General features: G+C 50.5%; 1 protein-coding gene across 14 annotated transcripts in view; it reads left to right on the top strand.

Moving 5' to 3' along the window:
- The window catches only part of CUX1 (cut like homeobox 1), a 466860-nt gene that overhangs the window by 82372 nt on the left and 357340 nt on the right, over positions 1 to 27148 (top strand). For all 14 annotated transcript variants that reach the window (XM_055392896.2, XM_055392897.2, XM_055392895.2 and 11 more), the window contains exon 2: positions 17767 to 17877. In XM_055392896.2, coding sequence (XP_055248871.1) covers positions 17767 to 17877 — 111 coding nt within the window. The remainder of the gene's footprint in view (positions 1 to 17766; positions 17878 to 27148) is intronic.

The following is a 27148-nucleotide window of genomic DNA, read 5'->3' as shown; positions in this document are numbered from 1 at the left end:
TTTAAGAGCCTTAAACTAATAAAAACAAGGAAATTCCATGTTACGGCTGCCACTCGGCCTTTTCATTTTTATTCCAGAAGTCAGATCTGACAGGTCAGCAGCTCACTGGCTCTGGGCTCCCCGTGTTTAAAGCAGTGGGGACGAAGAGAAAAACTGGCAGCCGCCGGGACGGGGAAGTCTCCAACGCCATTCAGTGCCAGGCTCGTAATTCCCTCTTAGTTTATCCTATTTTCTCTTCTTGGGGCGGCTTCCTGTATTTACTTTATTCACTGAAGCTGCTTCAGGATTCCTTCAGAGACTATTCTTGTTTCTTTCCGTTTCTGTGTCTTTTTTTTTTTTTTTTTTTTTTTTTTTTTTTTTTTTTGAGACAGAGTCTCGCGCTGTTGCCTGGGCTGGAGTGCAGCGGCGCGACCTTGGCTCACTGCAACCTCCGCCTCCCGGGTTCAAGTGATTCTCCTGCGTCAGCCTCCTGAGTAGCTGGGATTACAGGCACGCACCACCACACCTGGCTAATATTTATATTTTTAGTAGAGACAGGGTTTTGCCATGTTGGCCAGGCCGGTCTTGAACTCCTGACCACAGGTGATCTGCCTGCTTCGGCCCCCCACAGTGCTGGGATTACAAAGCATAAGCCACCGCACCCGGCTAATTTCCTTTATAGTTACACTAGCTTGGAAGAATAACATATTGAGTGGCGTGGAAGGCGTTGGTGCACATAGGTGCAGCATCCCAGAGCCCCGTCCACTGGCGGCTGCTTGTGCATGGCTGCCTGTGGCTTCTTATCTGTGATGGAACCTCATGGGCAGAGAAGTGGCTGGAGAGCATCACCAAGGCTGCCTGGTCCAAGTTGCTTCCTGTTGCTGCATGGGCAGTGTTCTGGGGTCCAGACCCTGGGTGGTAGTGATAAGATGGTGATGGGGTGGAGTGGGTCTTTATAGATCCCACATTACTGAGCGGCCTTTTGCCCTTCAAACCAGATCACAATCCCCTCCCTGCCAGTTGGTCCTCAAGAAGTCACAGGAGGCTGGGCGCAGTGGCTCACGCCTGTAATCGCAGCACTTTGGGAGGCCAAGGCGGGTGGATCACTTGAGGTCAGGAGTTTGAGACCAGCCTGGTCAACATGGCAAAACCCGGTCTCTACTAAAAATACAAAAAAAATTAGCCAGGTGTGGTGGTGCACTCTTGTGATCCCAGCTACTTGGGAGGCTGAGACAGGAGAATCTCTTGAACCCAGGAGGCAGAGGTTGCAGTGAGTCAGGATTGGATTGTGCCACTGCACTCCAGTCTGAGTGATTCTGTCTCAAAAAAATAAAAAAATAAAGAAGTCACAGGAGGCCCAGCATACAGAGAACATCAGGTATAGAGAGATGTCCTTCCTGGGCCAAAACAGGTGGTGTCATTTTGCTGAGTCTGATAGAGAAAAAGTCCTGATGTCTGTGTACATAAGAACTCATGTCTAGAGTTCGAGAAAAACCGGTGATGAGAACTTGAACTTGGAGGAGTCACAGGGAGATCGGGAAAGCTTGGTAATTGGCATGAATTTCCTACCTCCAGGGGCCTGGCACAGAGACCTAGGATGAAGAGGGGGCCATCGAGCGTGGTGTGAACTTGGAGAGTGTGGGGAGCTGCCCCAGCCGAGGGCACTGGATGGGAATTCATGCCAGAACCCCATCACATAGTGGCAGGAGCTGTAATTGTGCTTCTTAATTGTGTATCTTCATTTAGTGCGAGTTTAGGTGGTTAGCAATAGCTCTTTAGCTAGCTTTACAGAGTCTAAGTTAAAGAGCCCCTCAGCTATCTTGTAGAAAGCGCCCTGGACAGGATGGGGTGATGCTGACAGCTGGAGTCACTGTTCCAGCGCCCAGAATGGGGAGACTAGCAGCACTTCCGGGCAGCCCATGAAGCAGCCTCTTCCCTCTGCCGGTGTCCCTCATGTCCAGCAGAGCTAGAAGTGAAACTCACTGAGGATTGACGCGGCCCCTTTAAAATCGCATCTCCGCTCTTGGCACCAGAAGCTGTCATGTAGTGTAACCTGTTGGTGCCCAGAACCCAGGTTTCCTGGTGGCAGCCAGCGGTACCGGTGCCAGGAGGCAGCGAAGGAATCACTTGCGACGCCCGCTCTCTCTGCCATACGAGTGTCGTTCTGCGGGGCCATCTGGCTGGCAGCAGCTCTCAGCCAATGGCAGGATGTTGTAAACCTCACTCGCTGAATGCGGCACCGAAAATCTTGAAAATTAACTGCAAAAATAAAATCAAAGCTGGCTCCAAGATGGTATTTCTTGGTCTGGCATAAGCTCTCCGGATGAACTTGCTCTGCCTTGTTGATAGATGCCTCTTACTAGTTTGGTTTTTTCCCAGGAGCCAGTTGGCATCTTTTAACTTTTCCTTGTAAAATCCAGGCAGAAACATTTTGAGAGCTTTCTGGAGTTTTTATTTGCTAATTAAAATGTGAGAAGGGAACACAGCCACAGGTAGAGGTCTAGTGCAAGCCACAGCTGTGATTCAGAAGAAGAAGAAAAAAAAAGCCAAACCTGACAGTTTCAAAATGAAGTTATTAGCACTTCACCTATAACTGTGATAGCTTTTAACTTGCATGATCCGTCTCTTAGGCACCACCTCCCATCCGAACCCCAGAGCATATGGGAAAAGGAGCTTATGTGTGTAAGTTGCAGGATACTTAATCACTGAAGAATCTAACAATGATAACTACTATCTCCCTGGAACTTTTTTTTTTTAACTTAGAAGAGTATGTCTTGTTCTGTTTATATATCACATAGTTTTCCAATGACCCTGGGAGGTGAGGTAGGTGGTATATTTTACCAATGGGAAAATCGATGCTCAGGAAGTCTTGGTGACTTGCTCAAGTTCCCATAACAAGAAGCTGCTGAATCCAGGATGGAACCTGGTCTACCCCAAATGCCCCTACTGCTTCCTAGGGCCCAGTAATGCCCCTGGGTAGGGCGGGCCCAGCTCTGGAAGAAACAGGGCTATACAAAAAATCACCCAATATTGGGTCACCAGCCTTCTTCTACTTGCAAAATAATTAAGCAAAATCTGTTTTTATTTGTTTTTGAGACGGAGTCTTGCTTTGTCGCCCAGGTTAGAGTGCAGTGGTATGAACTTGGTTCACTGCAACCTCCGCCCCTAGGGTTCTAGCGATTCTCCTGCCTCAGCCTCCCGAGTAACTGGGATTACAGACTTGCACCACCACGCCCGGCTATTTTTTTGTATTTTTAATAGAGACAGGGTTTTGCCATGTTGGCCAGGCTGGTCTTGAACTCCTGACCTCGGGTGATCCACCTGCCTCGGCCTCCCAAAGTGCTGGGGTTACAGGTGTGAGCCACTGTGCCTGGCCACAAAATCTATTTTAATTCTGCAAGTCATAAGCAGCCAGTGGCCCACCAGGCCCAGCTGTACGTTCCCAGGGACCCCCCAAAGCGTGTATGTCCCGGGCACACACACTAGTTGGTTTGTTTTGTTCCCCAGCAGCCCGTGTCTGCCCGGGCAGATGTTAGTGGCTGAGAAACCCCAACAGGGAGTGAGCCACAGGCCCGCGGGTGGCTTCCCCGCCAGTGTTCTCCTTGCGAAGGGGAAGGGAGCCCTTGCCAGAATGGCTGGTGCCCTAACAAATTGATTCCTGCCAAACAATAGAAATAAATATTTTCAGCAGACAGAAATGTTGGCTCTGAAAGCATTCAAATTAAAGGCTTATTTCTGAAACAAATACTTTAGGAGGAAAACATTTTTACCAGCGCAGATGAGATCAGAGCTATTCCTTTTGGCAGTGGCAGGACTATTTTGAGACTCAGCCACAACGGTTTCCCTGCCCCGTCTCATTTTTCACTGATGACCTCGCCCCCTGTTTCATGGAGACAGGGAATTGCATTCAGCTAGAGGCATGGGGAAGAGATGGTGGCATGGTGTTCTGCAGAGAGCCTCAGTTGGACAGTCGGCCGAATCTGGATTCAAATCCAGGCCCTACCTCTCCTGCTATGATTTCGACAAAGCCGGTCAGTCATCTGATCATCAGCTTCCTCAGTCTGTGAAATGGGGCGGTACCTCCCTTGCAATGGTTAATAGCGTTATCCTCAGGACCTGGGGGTCATTGGAGGCCAGCACTGTCCCTAGAACTCTCTGTGTTGATTAAATGGTCTCTACCCGCCCCAGCAAATATAATTGCCACTAGCTACATGTAACTGTTGGGCCCTTGAAGTATGGCAGCTGGAATGGAGGGAACAAATTTTAAATTTAACTTAGATGAAATGTAATCCACATGTGGCCACTGGCTACCATTTTGGATAGTGCAGTTCCCATTCATCCCTCTCATTTCATTAGTTGGTCCCTGGAGCCAATTAATTGGTTGGAGGGTCAACCCACTACAAATCTCCCAAGTCTTTCTCTGTGCCGGATGCAGCTGTGCGGAGTTGGGGCCTGTCTGTTGTCTTTGACATCGTCTTCTGTCCTGCAGACGGAGCAGTGGGGCAGTGCCATCGAGCTGGGCAGAGGAATTAATATCTTAGCCATCAACTGCCCAAATCAACCTTCATGGGCATCTCTTAATTTTCTAAGAGATGGGGTCTTGCTGTGTTGTCCAGGCAGGACTCGTGGGCTCTTTCCGCCTCAGCCTCCCGAGTAGCTGGGACTACAGTTGTGCACCACCACACCCCTCTGATATTTCTTAATTTTAATGGCTGATGTTTCTTAATTTTAACAAGTTCCCATATGTCTCATGATGTATGCTAAGTATAAAAAGAATAATAGAAGGCATGAAGTCAAGGGGCCTGTTTCCCAGGCATTTGTTTCAGTGGTGAGTTACATTCATGCGAAGCCTCGGTTTCCTTATCTGTAAGACCAGATCAGCAAACCGCCTGTGGCTGCCTCTCTCCCTGGTTGACCCCGAGGCCAAGAGGAGGGGCAGGGTCAGCAGCCGGCCAGACCTCAGTAGCCCCTCCCCATCCTGGTATGGGGGAACACAGGAGGTAGAAAACAAGTGACCTACCCAAGGCGGGTGGTGGCGGGGGAGGTCCCACTTTAACAGGAGGCAAGATGGCCGGGAGAAAGCTATGGGGAATCCAGGCAAATGGAGATGAGCAGACCCCAAGAACCGTACCCTAGGGGGCTGGGTGGGTGGGGGGAATTAGGGTCCTTTGGGCTCCTTGCAGAGCCGAAGATTGTAGTGGGGAGCACTGCGTGTGCCTACAAGGCTGAGCCTGGCAGGCAGAATTGTGTGTTGTTTTGAGATAACAGCCACAACAGAGCAGTAAAGAATACTGCTTATAAAACGGACATTTTTTTGTAGCTCAAAAATGGTCACATATCAGTAATGTCATGTGGTTTGAGTAATCCATAAAGCAGAGCCCTTCTCGTTAGGGCTGAGAATTATCCTCCCCTCTCCCTGCCGCAGAGCCAGCCACGTGGCCTGCCCCCGGCACCTGCTCTGCCTTACATGTCATCATGCGTCTCCGAGACAGCGTCTCTCACATCTCACCGTTTAAATGAGCGTCTAGCAAGTATTCTATGGAGTGCAATGCTTGTTGGATACATCTGGCATTTTCATCTTCGCAGAGTGGGTTTGTGACGGGGTGAAAAACAAAAAAACAAATTCTTGATTCTTGATGGAAATCTCTCAGTCCTGAGAGATTTATAAAAAAGGCTTGTAGGAAAACTTTGTACGCATAGTTTTTAGACTCATAGACCAAATTATAATTTTTTATTCAATCTTATTTTCTGAATAGGTAACGTGTTCACTTGGTCTAAAATCAAAATTTTAGCCAGGTCTGGTCACTCGCACCTGTAATGGCAGTACTTTGGGAGGCTGAGGTGGGGGGCAGTCACTTGAGCTCAGGAGTAACATGGCAAAACCGCGTCTTTACAAAACACACACACACACACACACACACACACACACACACACACAAATTAGCTGGACATGGTGGCACGCGCCCATAATCCCAGCTACTCAGATGGCTGAGGCGGGAGGATTGCTTGAGCCCAGGAGTTCGAGGCTGCAGTGAACTGTGATTGCATCACTGCACTCCAGCCTGGGTGACACAGTGAGACCCTGTCTCCAAAAAAATAAAATTTGTATGTTTATATACTGAGAAATTTTGTCTCCGCCTCTGTCCCTTTTTACCCCTACTGTCTACCCTAAGTCAGTACTGTACTTCTGTTCATTTTCTGGGGGTGTGCTGAACAGATTCAAGAGAATAGCATTTCCATGGAAAGGCCGCAGCTCGTAAGTTTCACTTGAATTTCCGTGATTGGGAGTTAATATCAAATGATCTCTCAGAATCAAGAAATACTGATACATATCAAATGTATAATAACATTTTGAGAATTTTTTTTTTTTTTTTTCAGACAGAGTCTCACTCTGTTGCCCAGGCTGGAGTGCAGTGGTGTGATCTTGGCTCACTGCAACCTCTGCCTCCCGGGTTCAAGCGATTCTCCTGCCTCAGCCTCCCAAGTAGCTGAGATTGCAGGCGCCCACCACCACGCCCAGCTAATTTTTGTATTTTTAGTAGAGATGGGGTTTCACCATGTTGGCCAGGCTGGTCTCAAAGTCCTGACCTCAGGTGATCCCCCTGCCTTGCCCTCCCAAAGTGCTGGGATTACAGGCATGAGCCACTGCGCCTGGCCCCATTTTGAGAATTAAAGGAACATGGGCACATAATCTTTATACGAGGTGGAGTCAGATTGAATAGCAAGAGGAAGAGAAACTGACGTCCACGCTCATTGCACTGGGCGTTTTATGTGACTTAATCCTCATAGCAGCTCTATGAAGTATGTATCAGAGGGTGTCCCCATTTTACATTAAATCGCTTGTCTGGATCACTCAGCTGGGGAGGGTGAGAGCCAGGTGACCTACCCAAGGCTGTGTCTCTGGGTGGGGGGCTCGGAACCTCTCTCCTTCGTTTTGTAGTAGCCAGACATTGTCTCGTATAAACTATGGCAACTGGAAGTGAACCAGGTCTTTTCCTGCCCTCTGATTTTGGTGGAAGATGTGACCTACCCAGGAAAAGCACTATGATTTTAGGAGTTTAGGTGCACAAAGCTGTTTTCCAAGCATGCTCATTCTTCTCCCAATTTGGGACTCATTGCTGCCTCTCTGCCCTCATCTGTGGGGCCAAGGGAGCTGGAGCGACAGCCACAGCAGACCGCTCTGCATCCCTGTATGCGTTGTGGGAAACAGCAGAGGAGGTGGCGTTGCGCCCATCTTACAGATTCTAGATTCTGTTCACCCGATAGGCAGTGGGAATCCGTGTTCACGCTGGTCCCTTGGATCAGAAATTCAGTGCCCTTCCCTCCACACCATGCTGTAGACACCTCTTTCCTCTCCTAGACCCGGAACATCCTCTCTTCTTCAGGGTACTGGGGACCAAGATCCACCCTCGTGGTGAGAAAACCACACCGTAAATAAACACAGCCACCATACGCCGTGAGATCTGGCCAAGAGGTTTCCTTCTGTTCATTCGGCCCTAATCTCCAAGATGGGAAAGCATTGCCAGCTGCCCTGTGTAGAGATTCCTGAACACGCAGTGTTTCTTATTAACCCGCCAGATAACCAGAAAATCAGTCTTTGGGCAAGCGCTTGCTTCTCCACGTGCCCAGTATTTTCTTTCTTTCTTTTTCTTTTTTTAATGAGACAGGGTCTTGCTCTGTCGCCCAGGCTGGGCTCGAACTTTTGGCCTGAAGTGATCCTCCCACCTCAGCCTCCCAAATAGCTGGGACTACAGGTGTGCGCCACCATGCCCAGCTAACTTTTTTTTTTTTTTTTTTGGAGAGACAGGGTGTTGCTATGTAGCCCAAGCTGGTCTCAAAGTACTGGGCTCAAGTGATCCCCCCACCTCGGCCTTCCAAAGTGTTGGGATTACAGGTGTGAGCCACTGTGGCCAGCTATTCTTTAATTTACTAGCGCTGACTACATGCCTGTGATGTCCCCAGGACCCTGCAAAGTTCTGGGAAATTCATAGTGAGCAAAACACAGTCCTTGCTGGAGTTCACAGCCCATGGGGAGATGGCACCAACCCTGTGCCCAGACTAGGGGAGCTGCCACGCAGCCACGCACTGAGCTGGGCACACAGGTTCCCATCTCTTATGAGGTGAGGCAGGAGGAGCAGGGAGGGAGCTGGGGAAGTGGCATCAGAACATTTTTTGGAAGAGAGAAAGGAAAGGCTTCCAAGCAGAAGGAACAGCCTGTGGCGAGGTCCGAGGGGAAAGGAGGGGACCCTGTTCTCTGGGGACACTAGGGGAACGTCAGCATGCCAGGTCAGGGTTCTGGGGAGCCCTGGGTGGTCTTATCCATGGCCCCCAGGAAGCCACAGAAGGCATTTGAGCAGGGAACGCCAAGCTCACGGCGGGCTTTGGCAGGGCGCGCCCCGTGTCCTGGAGGACTGTGTCCTGGTCATCTTTCCAGGCCCCCACCGCATGCCCTTGAGGACTAGGAAGTGTGCCTCCTTCTCTGCATCAGGCTGACTCCTAGCAGCTGCCGTATCTCCAGCTTTCCTGCTTTCAATTATGCTTTTTGTCTCCTTTTCCTCATTGCGAGCCCAGGCCTGTGTGGGGTGGTGGAGTGGGTGGGAGCTCACTGCTTAGGTGGGTGGGCAGTGTGGGTGATGGTGGTTCCATGGGTCTCTCCCTCCCACTGTCCCATCTTTGCCACTCATCTGCTGCCCCCCACTCCCGGACCCCTTTTGGAGGTCAGTCTCACTCTGTGGAAACCCTGGCTTCCTGGTTCGAGATGCCCCCTCTGGCCCACGTGTCTGACATCACGTACCAGAACACTGTGGCCATCATTCAGGATTTTTTATGACACAGTAGTGAATCAAAGCCTGTCAGTGGGAAAGTGATGGGGAAGGATTAAGTGTCTGAGAACATTTGGGAAATATGAGGTTAGACCTGGTTCTCAAACTTATGAAATAAGTGAAAACATGAACGTTCACTTTGGGAATTCTGCAAGATTCTCCTTTAAATGGAGTCCATGAAGAGAACAAAATGAATTTTCTGCAGCGTTACGCAGGAGCACTTTTCTGGAAATGAGGTTTCCTAGGACTTTGTCAGCCCTTCAAAGCCTAGGTCTCCTTACTAGAGGGGAAGAAATGAGATTTTATTTATTTTTATTTTTATTTTTTATTTTTTGAGACCAGAGTCTCACTCTGTTTCCCAGGCTGGAGTGCAATGGCACAATCTCGGCTCATTGCAACCTCCGCCCCCTGGGTTCAAGCGATTCTCATGTCTCAGCCTCCCGAATAGCTGGGATTACAGGTGTACGTCACCACACCCGGCTAATTTTTGTATTTTTAGTAGAGACAGGGTTTCACCATGTTGGCCTGGCTGGTTTCGAACTTCTGACCTCAGGTGATCCACCTGCTCCAGCCTCCCAAAGTTCTGGGATTACAGGTGTGAGCCACCCACTGGCCACAAACTTATGAAATAAGCAAAAACATGAACTTTAACTTTAGGAATCTACAAGGTTCTCCTTTAAATGGAGCCCACGAAGAGAACAAATGAACTTTCTGCAAGTGAGGTGTCCTAAGACCTTGTCAGCCCTTCAAAGCCTAGGTCTCATTACTGGAGGGGAAAAAGTAAGATTTTAAAATATCAATGTTTAGCCAGACTCAGTGGCTTATCCCTGTAACCCCAGCACTTCGAGGAGGCTGAGGTGGGAGGATCGCCTGAGCCCAGGAATTCGAGACCAGCCAGGACAACATAGCAAGACTCCCATCTATTAAAGAAAAAAAAAACATCGTTTACTTTTAGGAGTAGGCATTACATTTACGTGCTTAAAATACCAAAGGTACCCAAGTGTAGATATGAAAGACTTTCCCGCCCCCAAGTGAGTGCCCAGCCCCTTAATTTCCCTCCCTGGTATGGATACTACCAGTATCTTATGTTTGTAGAACCTTCTACAGAACCTTGTGTAGGTAGAAGCAGATTCTATGCATCTATGTGTATCTGTGTATTTGCAGTGACTAGATTGATTGCTGTTGATGGACATATTCTGGGGAGGTGTTTTTACACTTCCATTACTGAGCACAGGCTCACAGGATGGCACTTTCCCGCATGCACCACCATGCCTGACTGATTTTTGTATTTTTAGTAGAGACAGGGTTTCGCCATATTGGCCAGGCTGGTCTGGAACTCCTGACCTCAGGTGATTTGCTCACCTCGGCCTCCCAAAGTGCTGGGATTACGGGCGTGAACCACTGCGCCCAGCCTGTTTTTTGTTTGTTTGTTTGTTTGTTTGTTTGTTTGTTTGTTTTTGAATAGAGACGGAGTTTCACTGTGTTGGCCAGGCTGGTTTTGAACTCCTGACCTCAGGTGATCCACCCACCTCAGCCTTCCAAAGTGCTGGGATTACAGGTGTGAGCCACCATGCCTGGCCTCGATTTCTCCCTTTTCTAAGCCCCCCACCTCTGTTTTTGTCCCATGGTCTGGTCCTGTCGGCCTTGTTGCACCTGGCAGTCAGGGTTGACTTGTGATTTACTTGCACCATCCCTGGAGCCCCTGGCCTGGTGGGGGATGCTGGTGGCAGAATGAATTCGGGTCTGAGGTCAAGCATGTGTCTGTGAGAGTGCAGAAAATGAACCGTGATGTAGCGTTTACCGTGCCACAAACTTGAAATGCATCATCTTGATTATGTCCAGAGAAAGGAAGTCATTTGACCACAGCCACACAGGTTACAATGGGGATGCGGCCTGGAGTCCAGGTGTGAGCTACCACACCCAGCCCACATACACTTTAAAGATGAGCAAATCCAGGCTGTAATCCCAGCACTTAGGGAGGCTGAGGTGGGAGGATCACTTGAGGCCAGGAGTCCAGTCAGGTTTGGGAGGCCGAGGCGGGTGGATCTCTTGAGGCCAGGAGTCCAGTTCAGGTTTGGGAGGCTGAGGCGGGAGGATCTCTTGAGGCCAGGAGTCCAGTTCAGGTTTGGGAGGCTGAGGCGGGAGGATCTCTTGAGGCCAGGGGTCCAGTTCAGGTTTGGGAGGCCGAGGTGGGAAAATTGCTTGAGGCCAGGACTCCAGTTTAGACACCACTGTTTGAAGCGTCTTGGGATGTTTTCAGTAGGGGACTTGGAGAGGTGATGGAAAGAGGCTGGTGGGTGGGCTTAGGCCCACCACCCCTTTCTAGCCAGAGAACCCTCCATTCATCGAAATGATTCTGTTGTTGGAAATGAAACAAAAAATAAAATGGTCTTAGGACCTTCCTGTGCAGGAACCATGGCCGACCTTTCCCTTTTTGTACAAGTGATCTATTTTTTTCACTAGCAAAACCATTTAAGATTTCTATATAGGATGTGCTGTTTGATTAGTTTGACAGATAATCCCCCAAGAAACATCAGATGAACTCACTCTTTGGATTAAAGTTTGAGATAATAAAACAAGAATACTTGTGTTGCTGATGTGGCCAGCCCAAGTATGTTTTTCCCACCAGCCCAGGGGTTCTGGGGGCAGGAGGCGTCCTTTGCAGGCCTAGAAGGACCCACCCTGTGGGAGCCTGGCCCTGTGCGTCTGCAGAGAGCACTTGCCGGAAATCTCAGTGGGAAATGGTGGGGATGCCTCCCATACCCCCACTTTAAAACAAACAACTGACAATTACACTTTTTTTTTTGAGACAGAGTCTTGCTGTGTTGCCCAGGCTGAAGTGCGGTGGCACCGTCTCAGCTCACTGCAACCTCCGCCTCCCGAGTTCAAACGATTCTCTTGCCTCAGCCTCTCAAGTAGCTGGGATTACAGATGCACACCACCATGCCCAGCTAATTTTTTGTATTTTTAGTAGAGATGGGGTTTCACCATGATGGCCAAGCTGGTTTCGAACTCCTGACAATTATACTTTTTGAGACAGGGTCTCCCTCTGTCACCCAGGCTGGAGCACAGTGGTTTGATTATGACTCACTGCAGCCTTGACCTCCTGGGCTCAAACGATCCTCCCGCCTTAGCCCCCCAAGTAGCTGGAATCACAGGCACCCACCACCGTGTCCAGCTAATTTTTGTACTTTTTGTAGAGATGGGGTTTTGCCATGTTGGCCAGGCTGGTCTCAAACTCCTGGGCTCAAGCGATCTGCCTGCCTAGACCTCCCAAAGTGCTAGAATTACAGGCATCATCCACTGTTCCCGGCCCACATACACTTTAAAGGTGAACAAATCCAAGCCAGGCATGGTGGCTTATGCCTGTAATTCCGCACTTTGGCAGGCCAAGGCAGGCAGATCGCTTGAGGACAGGAGTTCAAGACTAGTCTGGCCAACATGGCGAAACCCCCTCTCTACTAAAAACATAAAAATTAGCTGGGCATAGTGGCTCACGCCTGTAATCCCAGCTTCTCAGGAGGCTGGGTCTTGAACCCTGGAGGTGAAGGTTAACCAGTGAGCCGAGATCACACCAGTGCACCCCAGCCTGGGCGACCGAGCAAGACTGTCTCAAAAAAAAAAAAAAAAAAAAAAAAGATGGGCAAATCCAATGGATCTCTGGTGTTATTTAAATACTTATTTGGGAAAAAAATTTTCCCACTATTTCTGTTAAGCAGACAGCTGGTTACATGGTAGTTTTTTAATTTTGTTTTTAATAACATCTGAAATGCCTGGCAGAAAGTCTGGAGTTGGGGGCAGAGAGAAACTTAAAATGTTAGGAGCTTTGCCCTTTGAGGAGCTGTCAGAATTGGAGAAAAAACATCCCAGAAATTGTAATCAGTGAGGAAAACAGGATTCCAGCTATCCACAGCACCCCAGCTGTACACCAGCGTCACGGGATGAGGGATGCCTGTGTGCACGTAGCCCTTGGTTTCTGAGCTGAGACAGCAGCAGCCAGGCCGACTTGGTGATAGGCTTGGCCTGCCCCTGCAGTGGACTGCCTGGGCCTGGGCCTGGGCCTGGGCCTTGGCCTTGGTCTCAGCCCTGTGGTGGATGATCTGAGCCTTGGCTTTGGCCCTCCAGTGGATGGCCTGAGCCTTGGCCTTGGCCTTGGTCCTGCCATGGATGACCTGAGCCTTGGCCTTGGCCTTGGTCCTTCGGTGGACGACCTGAGCCTTGGCAATTGGCCTTGGCCCTCCAGTGGATGACCTGAGCTTTGGCCTTGGCCTTGGTCCTGCCGTGGATGACCTGAGCCTTGGTCTTGGCCTTGGTCCTGCCGTGGATGACCTGAGCCTTGGTCTTGGCCTTGGTCCTGCGGTGGATGACCTGAGCCCTGGCCTTGGCCTTGGTCCTCCAGTGGATGACCTGAGCCGTGGCCTTGGCCTTGGTTCTGCTGTGGACGACCTGAGCCTTGGCCTTGACCTTGGCCCTCCAGTGGATGACGTGAGCCTTGGCATTGACCTTGGCCCGCCAGTGGATGACCTGAGCCTTGGCCTTGACCTCTGAAGCTCTTCTGTGCAAGGGCGGGGCTCCTGTTGGTGACACCCACTTGCTGAGTCTACACCTGGGAAGCTCTTGGTCAGCTCGGCCCATTGACTTGAGTGAGGAATAGTTGCCGTCCAGCGAGTGCTGGGGGCGTAAGGTGGACTGGGCCACACGGCTGCCAAGGGGCCGGCTGGGTGGGACTGAAACCTGACCCATGTGGGTCCTCATTGCCTTCTGACATCAGTCATCTTGTGATCTCTTAGAAAGATAAAAACACATTTTCTGCGTTCTGGTGCCTCTCCTTGCCAGACATTTTCTCAGTAAAGTTTCTGTCTCAGCCTCGTTGGAAGTGCCAGGTTCTGAGCCCATCAGTTTGCTGCTAGCCTGCCAGCTTCCCATGACCTGGGACCTGGGACCAGGGGCCCGCAGGTGTTTCTAGATGGAGAGGAGTTCTAGATAGTTCTGAGCGGATACCCTCCTCTGTCTTCCTCGGGAGAGTTCTGGCTTGGCTTGGTGGTGGTTTCTGTGACCAGCAGTGGCCACCGCCACCACCAACCCCTCTTCCCCCTCCCCTCTTCCTCCCCCTCCCCCCTCCCTCCTCCTCTTCCATCTCCATACGCCCTGAGACTGGCCAGTGGGCAGCATATTGTGCAAGAAACAGCTGTTGTTTTGACAAAGGACATACTCGCCTCACTTCTTGCATCACCAGACCCACGAGGCTCTGGATTCCAGGCCTCTGCCCCTGCAGGTGGACACACAGACCGTAACGCAGAGGCTCACGTGTCCCACACTATGCATTACCATTTGTGTACGCACTCGTTCACATTTAGCAGGATTGTAAAAATTAATAGATAGTGCAGTTCTTCCAGCTAGATAATGCATCCAAATGGCAAGACAGTCCAAAGATACACACTATGGAGTAAGTCCCTCTCCCCACCGGCCCCTCTGGAGAGAGCCAGGCACGGTCACAAGTTTCTTCTGTATCCCTCTGGAGATAATCACAGCCTATGCGAGCATATGGATGGATATTCTTTTAAACATTGTGTTGCGGTTTGCTTTTTGGCTTGGATGTATCTGATGATTATCATATCCCTTACAATACACCGTGTTTTTTTACATTACAGGAAAATCTGTGAGGGGCTAAACCGACAGGGTATTGCTGGGCATGGAGGAGATTGGGTCCAGGTTTTTTGCTCTTTGTGACTTTTTAATGCCTTTCAGATGTGACGACTCTCCATACGCCTTCTCACACGTGACCCGTGACTCATGGGCCGAGGCCTCTGCATTTGGGACCCCCACCTCCACCTCCCCAAGATGCATTTCATTCCCTTGTTAATGTGTCATTGTAGTTGACGCTTTGAGGATAGGCAGGCTTGGTAGATAATAAAACAGTATTTGGCTTATGTTTAATCGCTGTCTCCTCCCACAGCCCGAGAACGCCTTAGCGTCCTTCAGAAAGGATTTGGTGGTACTGGTTTTTAGGTTTTTATGTGTGTGTGTGTGTTGTTTTTTAAAAAACTTTTCTCCAAGGGACCTGGTCAAAGATTTCAAGCCTTAAATCTGATCAACCCAATCTGGGGCGGCGGCAGCTCAGTCTCTCCTCCTCGCTGTGCCAATCTGTTTCTGTGGTGGCGGGTGGCGGCTCGGTGTTAAATTTGGAGACCCCCGTGGGTTTCCCATGCCGACCTGCATATGTCTGCAGGCACGGGGAAGGGAGGGCCGCAGACCCCCGTTGAGTCCCCGATTGCCAGCAGCAAGTTGCCGCAGGCGCACTGGCTCTGCAGCCCCGGGATCAAGGTGGGTTCACCTTGCACCGGGCCACCTGTTTCAGTTTCCTCCTCCACCAGGCAGGCTCTCTGACAGATCAGCCCAGGGAGGGGCAGGTGGGGACCGAGGGGGACGGAGGGGGCCCACAGACCCCCAGCTCATCTGGCATCTTCCCCAGCGTTTCCCACACTTGACCCACTAGATGAGAAGTTGGGGGTCGGGGCTGGGACCCCACCTTCATACCTCCAGCGCCTGCCGACTCAAAGACATCGGTAGATGCCCACCGATTGGGTAACCGCCCCCAGCACCCCCACCCTGCTAGGCTTCCATGCAGTGGGGGAAGTAGGGACCCCCGGCCGAAAGCAGTCATGTTCTTTTTGTTTTTCTCCTAAGTTTTCTGCGTCTGTGTGCAATTGGAACGAAACATCAACTCTTTTTTTTTTCTTTTTTGTCATATTTCAATATTGGCTTTCTTCCCCGCCTTCTTTCGAAGGCTCCTTTTATAACTTCGGCTGCTGCTGCTTAAATATAGATGTCGAAGCCCTCCTCCCTCCAGATTGTTTATATTTTTGAAGAGCCTTCTGCTTCGCTGTGACTGCTCCTCTCTTATCTGTATCCCCCGTTCCACCACATTGGTTTCGGTTGCTCTTTTTTTTTTTTCCCTGCCTTCCCTTAACTGGGATGTGTTTCAAATGTGGTCTATCAAAATGTTCAGTGTTTCCCTTTTTTCTGCAATAGCTTTGACATCTGTTCTTGAATTCTAGCCCACGTTATTCCTTAGGACTTGTTTGCCCAAGATGTGCCTGAATGCCAGAAATACTAAGGGGAGAAGAGTGTGGTGTGGTGGTATCTTCCCCTCATTGCCTGGTTTGTTGTTTTATTGTCGTTGTTGTTTTTTTTTCTTTCCTCCCCTGCTTTTTAAAGTGTCTACGATTCCTTCCTTCTTCCTTCCTTCCTTCCCTCCCTCCCTCCCTCTTCCCCTCCCTCCCTCCGTCCTTCCCTCCCTCCGTCCTTCCCTCCTTCCTTCCTTCCCTTCTCCCTTTCTTCCTTTCTTCTTTCTTTCTTTTTTCCCTTGGGACACCTCACTCATGCCCAGGCTGGAGTGCAATGGCGCGATCTCGGCTCACTGCAACCTCTGCCTCCCCGGTTCAAGCGATTCTCTTGCCTCAGCCTCCTGAGTAGCTGGGATTACAGGAGCCCACCACCATGCCTGGCTAATTTTTGTATTTTTAGTAGAGACAGGGTTTCGCCATGTTGGCCAGGCTGGTCTCAAACTCTTGACCTCGGGTGATCCACCTACCTCGGCCTCCCAAAGTGCTGGGATTACAGGCGTGAGCCACCTCGCCCGGCCTGTCCATGATTTGTAAGTTGACAGCATGATTTCATCCCATCCGGCATGGCCCACCCCATAGTGGTACCAAGGAAGCATTTCCCAGCAAGAACTTGTAACGTGTAGGTTTGCTGGTTTACTTCTGCCAAGGAGGAAAGCCTGTGGGACTTGGTGAGGTGGGTGGTGGGGGATGGAGAAGGAGAGGCTCTAGTGTGCTTCTTGGAGGCGTGGGGATAAATCTTCAGCTTTGATTTTTCTCGCCATTCAGCTCTGCTTGGACTCAGGGTGATGGTCCCCACCGTGAGAAGCCAGCTGGAGCAGCCACCTTGGATCCCAGCAGAACGGGCCGCTGTGTGTCTTTAGTTGCCGAAGCGACTCGGCAGGAAAACAGGCCTTTTGGTGGCGACAGCAGTGTGTCCTTGGGCGCCTGCTGTCAGCCTGGAACACCATTCTGGGGCCATCTGCTGCAGGCTTGTTGGAAACAGATCCTCTTGGCAGCTCTTCCCAGAATTTCTGAGGCCAGGGCACAGGTTCTCTGGCGCGTTGATTATCGGTTTGTTGCGGGGAGCAGAGCCCAGAGTCCTCAGCCCCCTAGCGGGTCCCTCATGGGGAACCCACTCCTGGTGGTCCTCAGCGTTCCCGCGCAAGTAATGTGATTTGAGAATAACTGCCAATGCCAGGTGCCTCGTTTCTGAAAAGTGGTTGGAAATAATTATTCTTGGAATTTACCTTTTAAAGGTCCCTCTTGAAAACTAATCATAGGTTAATGGTCTCGAACATGATGCTTGGCCTAGAGTGAGCTCACCATAAACATTTGTTGAATGAATACAAACCAAGTATTACTCCCAGAGATCCCAGGCCCACAGCATTGAAGGACGGCCACACGGAATGCCCCGAGGAGGGGATAGATCAGCAGAAGGACTAGAGCCCAGGAGAGTGGCTGGCTGGAAGGAACCCTTGGGAAGAAGAGGCGTGGAGCAACTTGGGGAGGCGGGTGCTTTGGGCATTAGCCTGATAGTTGTGGCTGGAGCAAGAAAGATGTTTCTGTGTATTCTGTTATGGGAACAGAGTCATTTATGGCGTGCACATTGAGGCACGACCCATGATGTTGAACGAGCTTGGTTTTCTCAACCACTTCACATGGGACGGACGTGGGATGGGGGGATAATGTTCATTTCTCTGCCTTCCCGCCACCCTCCAGCCCCTCCTCTGCCAATGAGTTGATGTTCCTTAGAGCCACTGGGGTCTCTCCCCCAGTGTTCTGGTCAAATGCAAATAGGACCCTCCTCTAGTACACAGTGCAATTACAATCTCACTTTTCCTTTCCTGTTTCCCCAACAGAGAGAACTCGATGCCACCGCAACGGTATTGGCGAACCGGCAGGATGAAAGTGAGCAGTCCAGAAAGCGGCTTATCGAACAGAGCCGGGAGTTCAAGAAGAACACTCCAGAGGTGAGGCGCGTGACCATCATGTTCACTTTGAAGGGATCTTAGAATGCTGGTGCATGTTCAGGCGACGCTCCGTGAGCGTTTCATTTTCATCAGACGAACGCACGGCTGGCAAACAACCCGTTTCTTTCCCCAGATGTCTTCAGCCCCATTTCCAGCAGAACGCATGCCATCCTGCAGGCTGTGGGGATGTGGAAATTGATAGGTTGTCTGGAAATATGAAAGTCAGAGCCAATTCCAGGTGCAGATACTGGACAAGCTTGGTCTGTAAGAACACGTGGGCAGGTGTGTGGGTGTCTCAGACCCTCGAGCTCATCCCAGACCCTGTCCCATGTCAGTTAGCAAGCCACCAAAGTCCATAAGGGATCCTGTGGGGTGGAAGGTCCGCAGGGCCTGCTTCCCCGTTGCTGGTGCAGGCGGAGTGTCTGAAGGCTGCACGCATGTGGGCATAGCAGTGCGCCTAACGCTTCTTGTAAAACAGACATTTCGCCTGCTAGGCCTTTTAAATGCCTCTCTGTTTCTTGAAATATGCCATAAAGGGCAATGGAAATGTGCTTTTTATATACTCCTGTTTTTTCTCTCGTGAGTGTGCAATCGGGGGACAGTGTTGAGTTGCTGGGGTGGCGTTTTTCTGCTCGTTTCCTGGCCCCTTCTTCCTTCCCTTCAACCCTATCAGGGGCTTACTAAGAAAAAAACAAACAAACATCCAAGCGTGTTGCAGGCAGATGAGCAGTCGCGGGAATGGCTTTCCGGGTGACATCTGCCAGTTTGGTCCCCATGGCGCTCATCCCGTGGGCTCGGACCCCAGCCTCTCTTACATCTTCCCCTTGTATGGGAAGGGGTCGCAGCAGCCCACAGCTTCGGCCCGGCTTCCGGGCTTGGGGAATCTTCTCCATACCGTAGCTCTTGGCTCCTCCATATAAGACATAGGAACATGCCTGGAGGCAAAGCTCCTTTCTAGGAGAGATGCCCCTCTCTTACTTACATAATATTGCTGGGAAATTATATGTGAATTGCATTTTTAAAAGCGGACTCATTTAAAATGTTTCAAAAGAGGCTTGCTAGTCAAGGGACTGCTGGCGTGAATCATATGGAAAACAAATTAATAACCTTCTGTCTTCAGAATAAATATTTTGGGAGAAAGCTTGGTAGCAGAGTAGAAAGAAGGCAGCCTTTGGCCACAGAGCCAGCTAAGGGTTCAAATCTCACACCCGCTGCTTGCCTCGGCTGCCCCTAAATGTGGGTACTCCATGTTTCACGAGACCAAAAATGCAGGTGGGAGTCACTGGTGCTTGGGGGTTTCTGCCTTCTCTGCCAGTGTTGGGGAGTGGGGGGCCCTATTCTCCATGTCAGCCTTGCCATGAGTAAAAACAGGAGGAAAAAAAGAGCTGGGGACAGAACGTCCTTCTTCTGTTGCCTCCAGCGGCTTCAGAGCAGACTTCCCTGGAACTCCGGTTTCCTGAGCGCTTGTCCTTGACTCAGTTTCCCCAGCCCAAGCCCCGCCACATCCATCGTGCTAGCTCCTCTTAGTGCCGTTCCTGTAGCTAGTGGTCATCCGCCGTTCTGTATTGTCACTGCCCTTTCCTCGGTGACCATATGTCTGAGGGTTTCCATAGAAAATCTTAGAGGTTTGGCTGGGCGCAGTGGCTCACGCCTATAATTTCAACACTTTGGAAGGCTGAGGCAAGCAATCACTTGAGGTCAGGAGTTCAAGACCAGCCTGGGCAACATAACAAGACTCATCTCTGTTATAAAAGGTAAAAAGAAAAAAGAAAACGTTTTGTGATTAAAAACAAACAAAGAAACAAAAAAACCCAGAAAATCTTAGAGGGGCAAGGCCATCCTTCAGAGGCCACGGACAATAAATACACGAGTGTATTTAGCCAGAGAATGAGGTTCCTAAGAGGCCTGGCTTCCTGGGTGTTCCTCAGAAGTCCCCAACTCCTAGTGACAGTGGAGGAGGGGCGTGTCCCCCGTCAGTCACCCTGTCCGTTCCTTATGCTCTGCTGATAAATGCCGCTTGTACTGCACTGAGCCCTATCCCTCCATCGTGCCTTGTGTCGAATTCCACGTTAGTTACTCAAAGACACCTGGCCTTAAACTTGGCGTTTTTATCTCCTTCTGATCCCAATAAATGGAAGAGGCTTGGGGAGGCGGCAGCCTGGTAGGTACCTGCCACTTGGGGCATTTCTTCTCAGGACACATTTTTAGACTCTGTCTTCATGGAGAAGGGGGCTAGAACCCACCAGGAAGGGGAGGCAGATGATGGAAGGTCACCACCTGCTTGGCCCCGACCCCGCCACTGCCAGTGGGTGGAGGGTGGTGCCCACTTCCTCATCTTTGGCTGTAGTAACGAGGGTCTCACTGCAGCATGCGGTCCTGGGGAGGTGGGGAGAGGGGAGCGCTCCTGCCCCGCCAGCCCTATGCACTTTCTCATCCAAGGACCAACCTGGAAATCTATGGGGCGCCCACGCGGAAAGTCCAAGACGAGACCCACTTCACTTGTGCCAGCAGCCAGAGCTTCCTGCTGGTAACTTTTTTTTTATTTTTTGAGACAGAGTCTTGCCCTCAGGTTGGAGGGCCACCCAATCGCTCAGGTTGGAGTGCAGTGTCACAATCTCGGCTCACTGCAACCTCCGCCTCCTGGGTTCAAGCGATTTTCCTGCTTCAGCCTCCCAAGTAGCTGGGATTACAGGCGTATGCCACCACCACACCCAGCTAATTTTTGTATTTTTAGTAGATTTCACTATGTTGGCCAGGCTGGTCTCGAACTCCTGACCTCAGGTGATCCGCCCACCTCGGCCTCCCAAAGTGCTGGGATTACAGGCATGAGCCACCGCGCCCAGCCCTCCTGCTGGAAATGTTGAAACCACATAAGACCAGAACAGTGGTGGGAGTGGGGGGCTGTGGCCGGAGTGTGCTGGGTGTGCAGGAGGTGGAGTTCCCTGCTGTTCCCTGTGACAGCAGGTGCAGGTGTGTGTGTGGGGGGGGGGGAGCTGTGACAGTACGTGTGTGTGTAGATAGCACATGTGTGGAGCCTCAGCTCAGTGCCTGGCCTGTGCCCCAAGGGGACACTGGGTCACCGTTTGTTTGGGGTCTCAGTCTTGAGGAGCCACCACTGCCCTGACACTGGTTGCTCCTCTGGCCACACCGTAGGATTGATTACTAACCGTGGAGGTGACGTCGGGTTGTTGCATGTGTAGAAACGAGGCTTGCTTAGAGCTTTTGCCCGTGGGGTAGGACAGCCTGGCTTACCGGGAGGAGGGTGTCCTCTTCCCTATGGATGCAGCCCACGATCCCCACGGCAACATACCTTCCAGGGCACAGCGTGGCAGAGCCAGGGCTGGTGGTGTTCCTGCTGGTGTGACACCAAGGGTGTTGATCTTGATGGAAACGCCCACGTCTCTCTTTGTTCTGGGAAAGAAGGAAAGGTTTCCCAGTGTCTGATGAATGTCTAATGTGTTCCACGGGGAGGATTAGGCACCCGCGAGGGTTCAGTGGGGAGTAAAGTTTGTCTGCCATCGGAGATTTCACCTTCTAGACTGGCCCTTCTCAGATGTCACTGGGAAAAGCTCTAGTCCAGGAGGGAAAAGGTGGGCTGTGACGGGGAGGTGGCCAGGGAGGGGTGCTGTGTGGTGGCTGGGACTCCGACAGGCGGGAGAAGCCACAGGAACATCAGGAGATGAGCGCCAGGATGGCTGGAGCCTTGAAGGGTTTTTCTGGGGACAGAATCCTGCTCTGTCACCCAGGCTGGAGCGCAGCGGCACGATCACAGCTCACTACAGCCTCCAACTCCTGGGCTCAAGTGATCCCTCCATCTCAGTGTCCCGAGTAGCTGGGATTACAGGAACGTGGCACCACAGTGCCTGGCTAGTATATTTTATTTTATTTTATTTTTATGTTTTTTTTTTTTTTTTCTTCAAGAGTCTTGCTCTGTTGCCCAGGCTGGAGTGCAGTAGCACGATCTTGGCTCACTGCAACTTCCACCTTCTGTGTTCAAGCAGTTCTTCTGCCTCAGCCTCCCGAGTAGCTGGGATTACAGGCATGCGCCACCACACCCAGCTAATTTTTTTGTATTTTTAGTAGAGGTGAGGTTTCACCATGTTGCCCAGGCTGGTCTTGAACTCCTGACCTTGTGATCCACCCGCCTCAGCCTCCCAAAATGCTGGGATTACAGGTGTAAGCCACCGCGCCTGGCCATAGTTTTTAAATTTTCTGTAGAAACAGAGCCTTTTGCTGTTGCCCAGGCTAGTCTCAAACTCCTGCGCTCAAGCAGGGTCCTCCCACTTTGGCCTCCCAAAGTGCTAGGATTACAGGCACGAGCCACCGTGCCCAGTTGAAGGTTTTCTGTTTAGAATTAGTTTTTTAAAGTTTCAATTTTATATCATTAGATTAATATATTTGCCATCATTTGATATTATGTCTTTTTAATCCAGAAATTGTAGTTAATTTGCAGAAGATTGCAGTTACTCTGCGGATAAAATTGTATACATTTTCTTTGAATCTACAAAAAGAGTCCCTTTGAAAGAAAAACGTTTTTAAATGTTCTAACTGAACATCCATTCCCTATTGAATTAAGAATCAATCGTGGAACATAATAGGCGGTGGAGTGTTTCTAGGGTATATTGCTTTCTATATTTTTGTTTTTTGGAATATAGTGGCACAATCATAGCTTACTGTGGCCTCGATGTCCTGAGCTCAGGCGATCCTCTCCTTATAGCCTCCAGAGTAGCTGGGACTATAGGTGCGTGCCACCACACCCTGCTAATTTTATGTTTTGAAGAGACCGGGTCTCATTTTGTTGCCCAGGCTGGTCTCAGACTCCTGGACTCAAGCTAAATCACCCACCTTGGCTTCCCAAAGTGTCGGGATTACAGGTGTGAGCCACTGCGCCCAGCTCTGATTTTTGTATTTCTTACTTCAGGCGACATACTTAGTAGCTGTGCGTCTTGGGGCAGATACCTCCCAAAGCCCCAGTTCTGTCATCTATAAATAATGTAACAACAGGGCCCCGCTCGCAGGGTTGCTGTGTGCACATATGTGTGTGTACGTACCCATGTGCCTGTACGAGAAGGGCTGCGCACAGGCCTGTCCCTAGAGTTTAGCTTATGTTCATTATTAGCATTAACCTGGGGATACTCACCGTGTAACTCATGAGATACAGTGGATTTCTGTTCCTCAGAGCTAGCTTGGGGAATTTCTATGTTTTATTTTATTTTATTTATTTATTTACTTATTTATGAGGCGGAGTTTCACTCTTGATACCCAGGCTGGACTGCAGTGGCGCCATCTCTGCTCACTGCAACCTCCACCTCCCAGGTTCAAGTGATTGTCTTGCCTTAGCCTTCTGAGTAGCTGGAATTACACACACCCGTCACCATGCCCGGCTAATTTTTTGTATTTTTAGTAGAGACGGAGTTCCACCATGTTGGCCAGGCTGGTCTTGAACTCCTGACTTCAGGTGATCCACCCGCCTCAGCCTCCCGAAGTGCCAAGTGGCATGAGTCACCACACCTGGCCTTAGCTCGGGCAACTTTAAAAAAAAATAACAACAAATATAGGTAGTTTCAGCTTAAAGTGTTTCAAAAGTTGGTTTGTGGCCAGACACGGTGGCTTACGCCTGTAATCCCAGTGCTTTGGGAGGCTGAGGTGGGAGGATCGCTTCAGACCAGGAGTTTGAGACCATCCTGGGCAACATAGTGAGATTCCATCTCTACAAAAAAATCAAAAGATTAGCCAGGATGGTGGTGTACACTTGTAGTCCCAGCTACTTGGGAGGCTGAGGTGGGAGGATGGCTTGAGCCCAGGAGGTTGAGGCTGCAGTGAGCCATGATCATACCACTGCACTCCAGCCTGGGCAACAAAGTGAGATCCTGTCTCAAAAAAAAAAAAAATTGGTTTGTAATAACAATTAATCATCTTACAAATATTTATTGAACACCTTCCATGTGCCAGACAGTTTGGCCCTGGGAATAAAACCCTATCTCCATTCTTTAAAAAGTTTCTTATCTTTCTTAGCAAGCAAATAGAACCCAATGGCAGAGCGTGTTAAGTGCTAGGATAGAATGACTGGAATCTTCTGACTGTAGACTTTCCCCACAGAAACACTCTTATGTCAGTGGTGATAAAGTTCTCTGGATAAGCCACATATGGCTCAGTAACCCTTTTTATAGATAAACAGTTCTGCTTTTTGAGCCTTGGTTCTTAACCTTTAAAATATCCATGAAAGTTGAGGACCTACGCACCTGGGAAATGCACGTTTGCAGTTTCTGGGGGGCTCCCAGACACTCATCCATGCAGCCTTAGTTTAGAACACAGTTCTCTGGGCCCATAGTCCCAGTTTCAGCTAACCATTCCAGGAGAACCACGTGGGTCACCTCTACTCTCCTTCTCCTCCTTGTGTCCTGGGGTGGAAGGGGATGAAGGAGGGAGGAGGGGGGACTCTAGAGCTTTGGGGTGGGTGACAGATGAGTACCAAGGCCTGACCGCTGGGCAGGGACAGGGTGTGCCTGGCCTTGGGCTGGGTGCTGGGGAGTGGGAGATGGGTGAAGGAGCAAGGCCACCTGATGTGACAAGGGGCTCCACGGGCTGGCAGCAGGGGCAGCACCTCTGCACTGGGCTGGCCACAGCGTGTCAGGAGGGAGCAGCAGCAGCTTTCTGGAAGCCTGGTGGTGTTAGAATCATGTATGTGAGCAGTGGAGGCTGAAAGCCTAGCTCTCGCAAATCCCAGAAAGTGTCTCTTAGCTTTTCCGTTTGCCGTTTGCTTTTCCATGGCTTTGATCGCGGCCAAACTCCGATTTCCCGCGTGTGTGATTCCAGAGTTCTTCTGGAGGCGAGGTTACGGGAGGTCTGCAGCACGTCTGACCTGCAGCCCCAGCTCACTGGCCTGGCTGTAGGGAGTTAGTGGATGGAGAGTGGCTGGACAGTTTGGAGACCAGGTAACCCAGCGTGGGGTCCTCCCTGGAGAAACCCCCAGTGCTCCTGCGACATCAGCCTGGCTTCAGGGCTCTGCTATTTGAATGTGATGCTCAACTCTCCAATAAATGGTCGTCTGTGTTAGGCTTGCTTCCAGAAAGAGCTCGGGGATGGTTTTGGGTTTTGTTCTGCTTCTTTTCAATATGGGAGGAACCTTCCCTGATGGGAGAAAAGAGAGGAGGAGAACCACATTCCTGAGATGCTGTGATTTTATCATGAAACCATCCCCAGCCCTCATCCTGGTGACGTCAGTCGGCCCAGTCCTACTCCAGAATGCTTCTTGGGTGTCTGTCTGTAGGACTTTGCTCAGTTAATTTTTGTCTCCTCTAAAACAGACCCCGTTGCTCTGGGAGGAGAGCCGAGCTGCGGCTCAGGGGCCGTCACTGGTCATTTTTGCCCTGATGTATTTTTGCCTCTACATTTCTTGATCTCTGGAACGTTAATCCCAACGATGCCTGGTCTGCGGTGCTCACAGTCTGCGTCTGTGCTTTCTACACCTGTCCTGCTCAGATGCACATGATGTCACACCCAGGTCTCCATCCTGGCTCTTGCTGGCTGCGGTGGCAGCCCTGACTGTCGGGGACGCCTGGCTCAGCACGCCCACCTTGCAACAGGGAGCACCCTGTGCTGCTCACAGAACTGCCCATCCACTTTCTTTTCCTTTCCTGGGTGCCAACATCTTCCTCTGCCCCTTCTACGCCGGCCTGGCGCATTTCTCTGATTTCTGTGTTCCCGGGTAGCAGTTGTAAAAATTCAGGCTTGGGAGTTGTCTTGAGATAGGACTTGGAAAGGAATCTTTTACCATCGTTGAAATTGGCTAGATTTGTGGATTCCTCCCCGACCCTGGCAGGCGTGGCGAGGGGAGGAGGTCCCTCCTTTTTATTGATCAGGATGCACTGTGTGCGGGGTAAGCCAGGAAGCCACGCACCTGATGCTATCTCTGCCATGGTGAGGAGGACAGAGGATGGGAAGATGCTGTGAACTTTTATGATTCGTTTTTCACTCTCGGTGAGAAAAGGAGCTAGCAGGATGGGTGAGGGAGTGGAGGGTAGTAATATATAGTTGTGGCCTGGGCCCAAACGCATTTAGTCACTGCCTCAACAGCCTTTATATAGACACCACCAGAGTGACTCAGCCTGGAAAAAGAGAGTCACTTAAAAATAAAGTTGCGACTCCAGTGGACACGTGGTGCACAGGCTGCCCTGAGATAGTCACCAGGGCTCCATGGCCCTGCACGCCCCCCAGGGCCCTGGGCGAGTCAGGTGGTGAAGTGAGGGTGATCGTTGTAACCCCATCTTGGCATTGTCATGAGGATTTAGCAAAGTCACATATCATCCCAATTACTTTTTTCCTTTTTTTTTTTTTTTCTTTTTGGAGACAGGGTCTTGCTCTGTGGCCCAGGCTGGAGAGCAGTGACATGATCTCAGCTCACTGCAGCCTCAACCTCCCAGCCTCAAATGATCCTCCCACCTCAGCCTCCCGAGTAGCTGGGACTACAGGCGTGCACCACCACACCTGGTTATTTTTTTTTTATTTTTTGTAGAGATGGGGGTCTCACTTTGTTGCCCGGGCTGATCTCGAACTCCTGGGCTCAAGCGATCCTCCCACCTCAGCCTTCCAAAATGTTGGGATTACAGGCGTGAGCCACCACACCTGTCCTTTGATGCTTTCTAAACATTAAACAGCATCCAGGCATCATCGGCTACTCCTTGATATGTCAGTGTTACCCACTGGACTCTCAACTCTTCTCTGTTATTAACAAATCTTGTTTTACTCCTCATTAGACCCTAAAACCACTGCACACAGAAAAGTGAAAAGCCCAGCCTCATTTTCCTTTCATCACGTTGAGCCCATTGAGTTGGCTTCATTGAAGGCCCACAGCCCTGATGTGATAAATGGGGCCTTTTTTTGAGCTAGAATTCCACTCCGTCACCCGGGTTGGAGTACAGTGGCTCGATCTCGGCTCACTGAAACCTCTGCCTCCCAGGCTCCAGCAATTCTCCTGCCTCAGCCTCCCAAATAGCTGGGACTACAGGCATGTGCCACTGTGCCCAGATAATTTTTTTGTATTTTTCGTAGAGATGGGGTTTCACCATGTTGGCCAGGTTGGTCTCAAACTCCTGGCCTCAAATGATCCACCTGCCTTGGCCTCCTAAAGTGTTGGGATTACAGGCATGAGGCACAGTGCCTGGCCAAAAGTATATTTCTATAGAGATAGAAACCCCCAGGGGTGAGGGGATAGAGGAATGAGGAATGACTGATAGTTGGTATGAGGTTTCTTTTTGGAATATAAAAATGT

The sequence above is a fragment of the Gorilla gorilla genome, chromosome 6 (assembly GCF_029281585.2).
Source record: "Gorilla gorilla gorilla isolate KB3781 chromosome 6, NHGRI_mGorGor1-v2.1_pri, whole genome shotgun sequence".
Lineage (NCBI taxonomy): Eukaryota > Metazoa > Chordata > Mammalia > Primates > Hominidae > Gorilla > Gorilla gorilla.
This window is presented reverse-complemented; position numbering and strand designations above follow the sequence as displayed.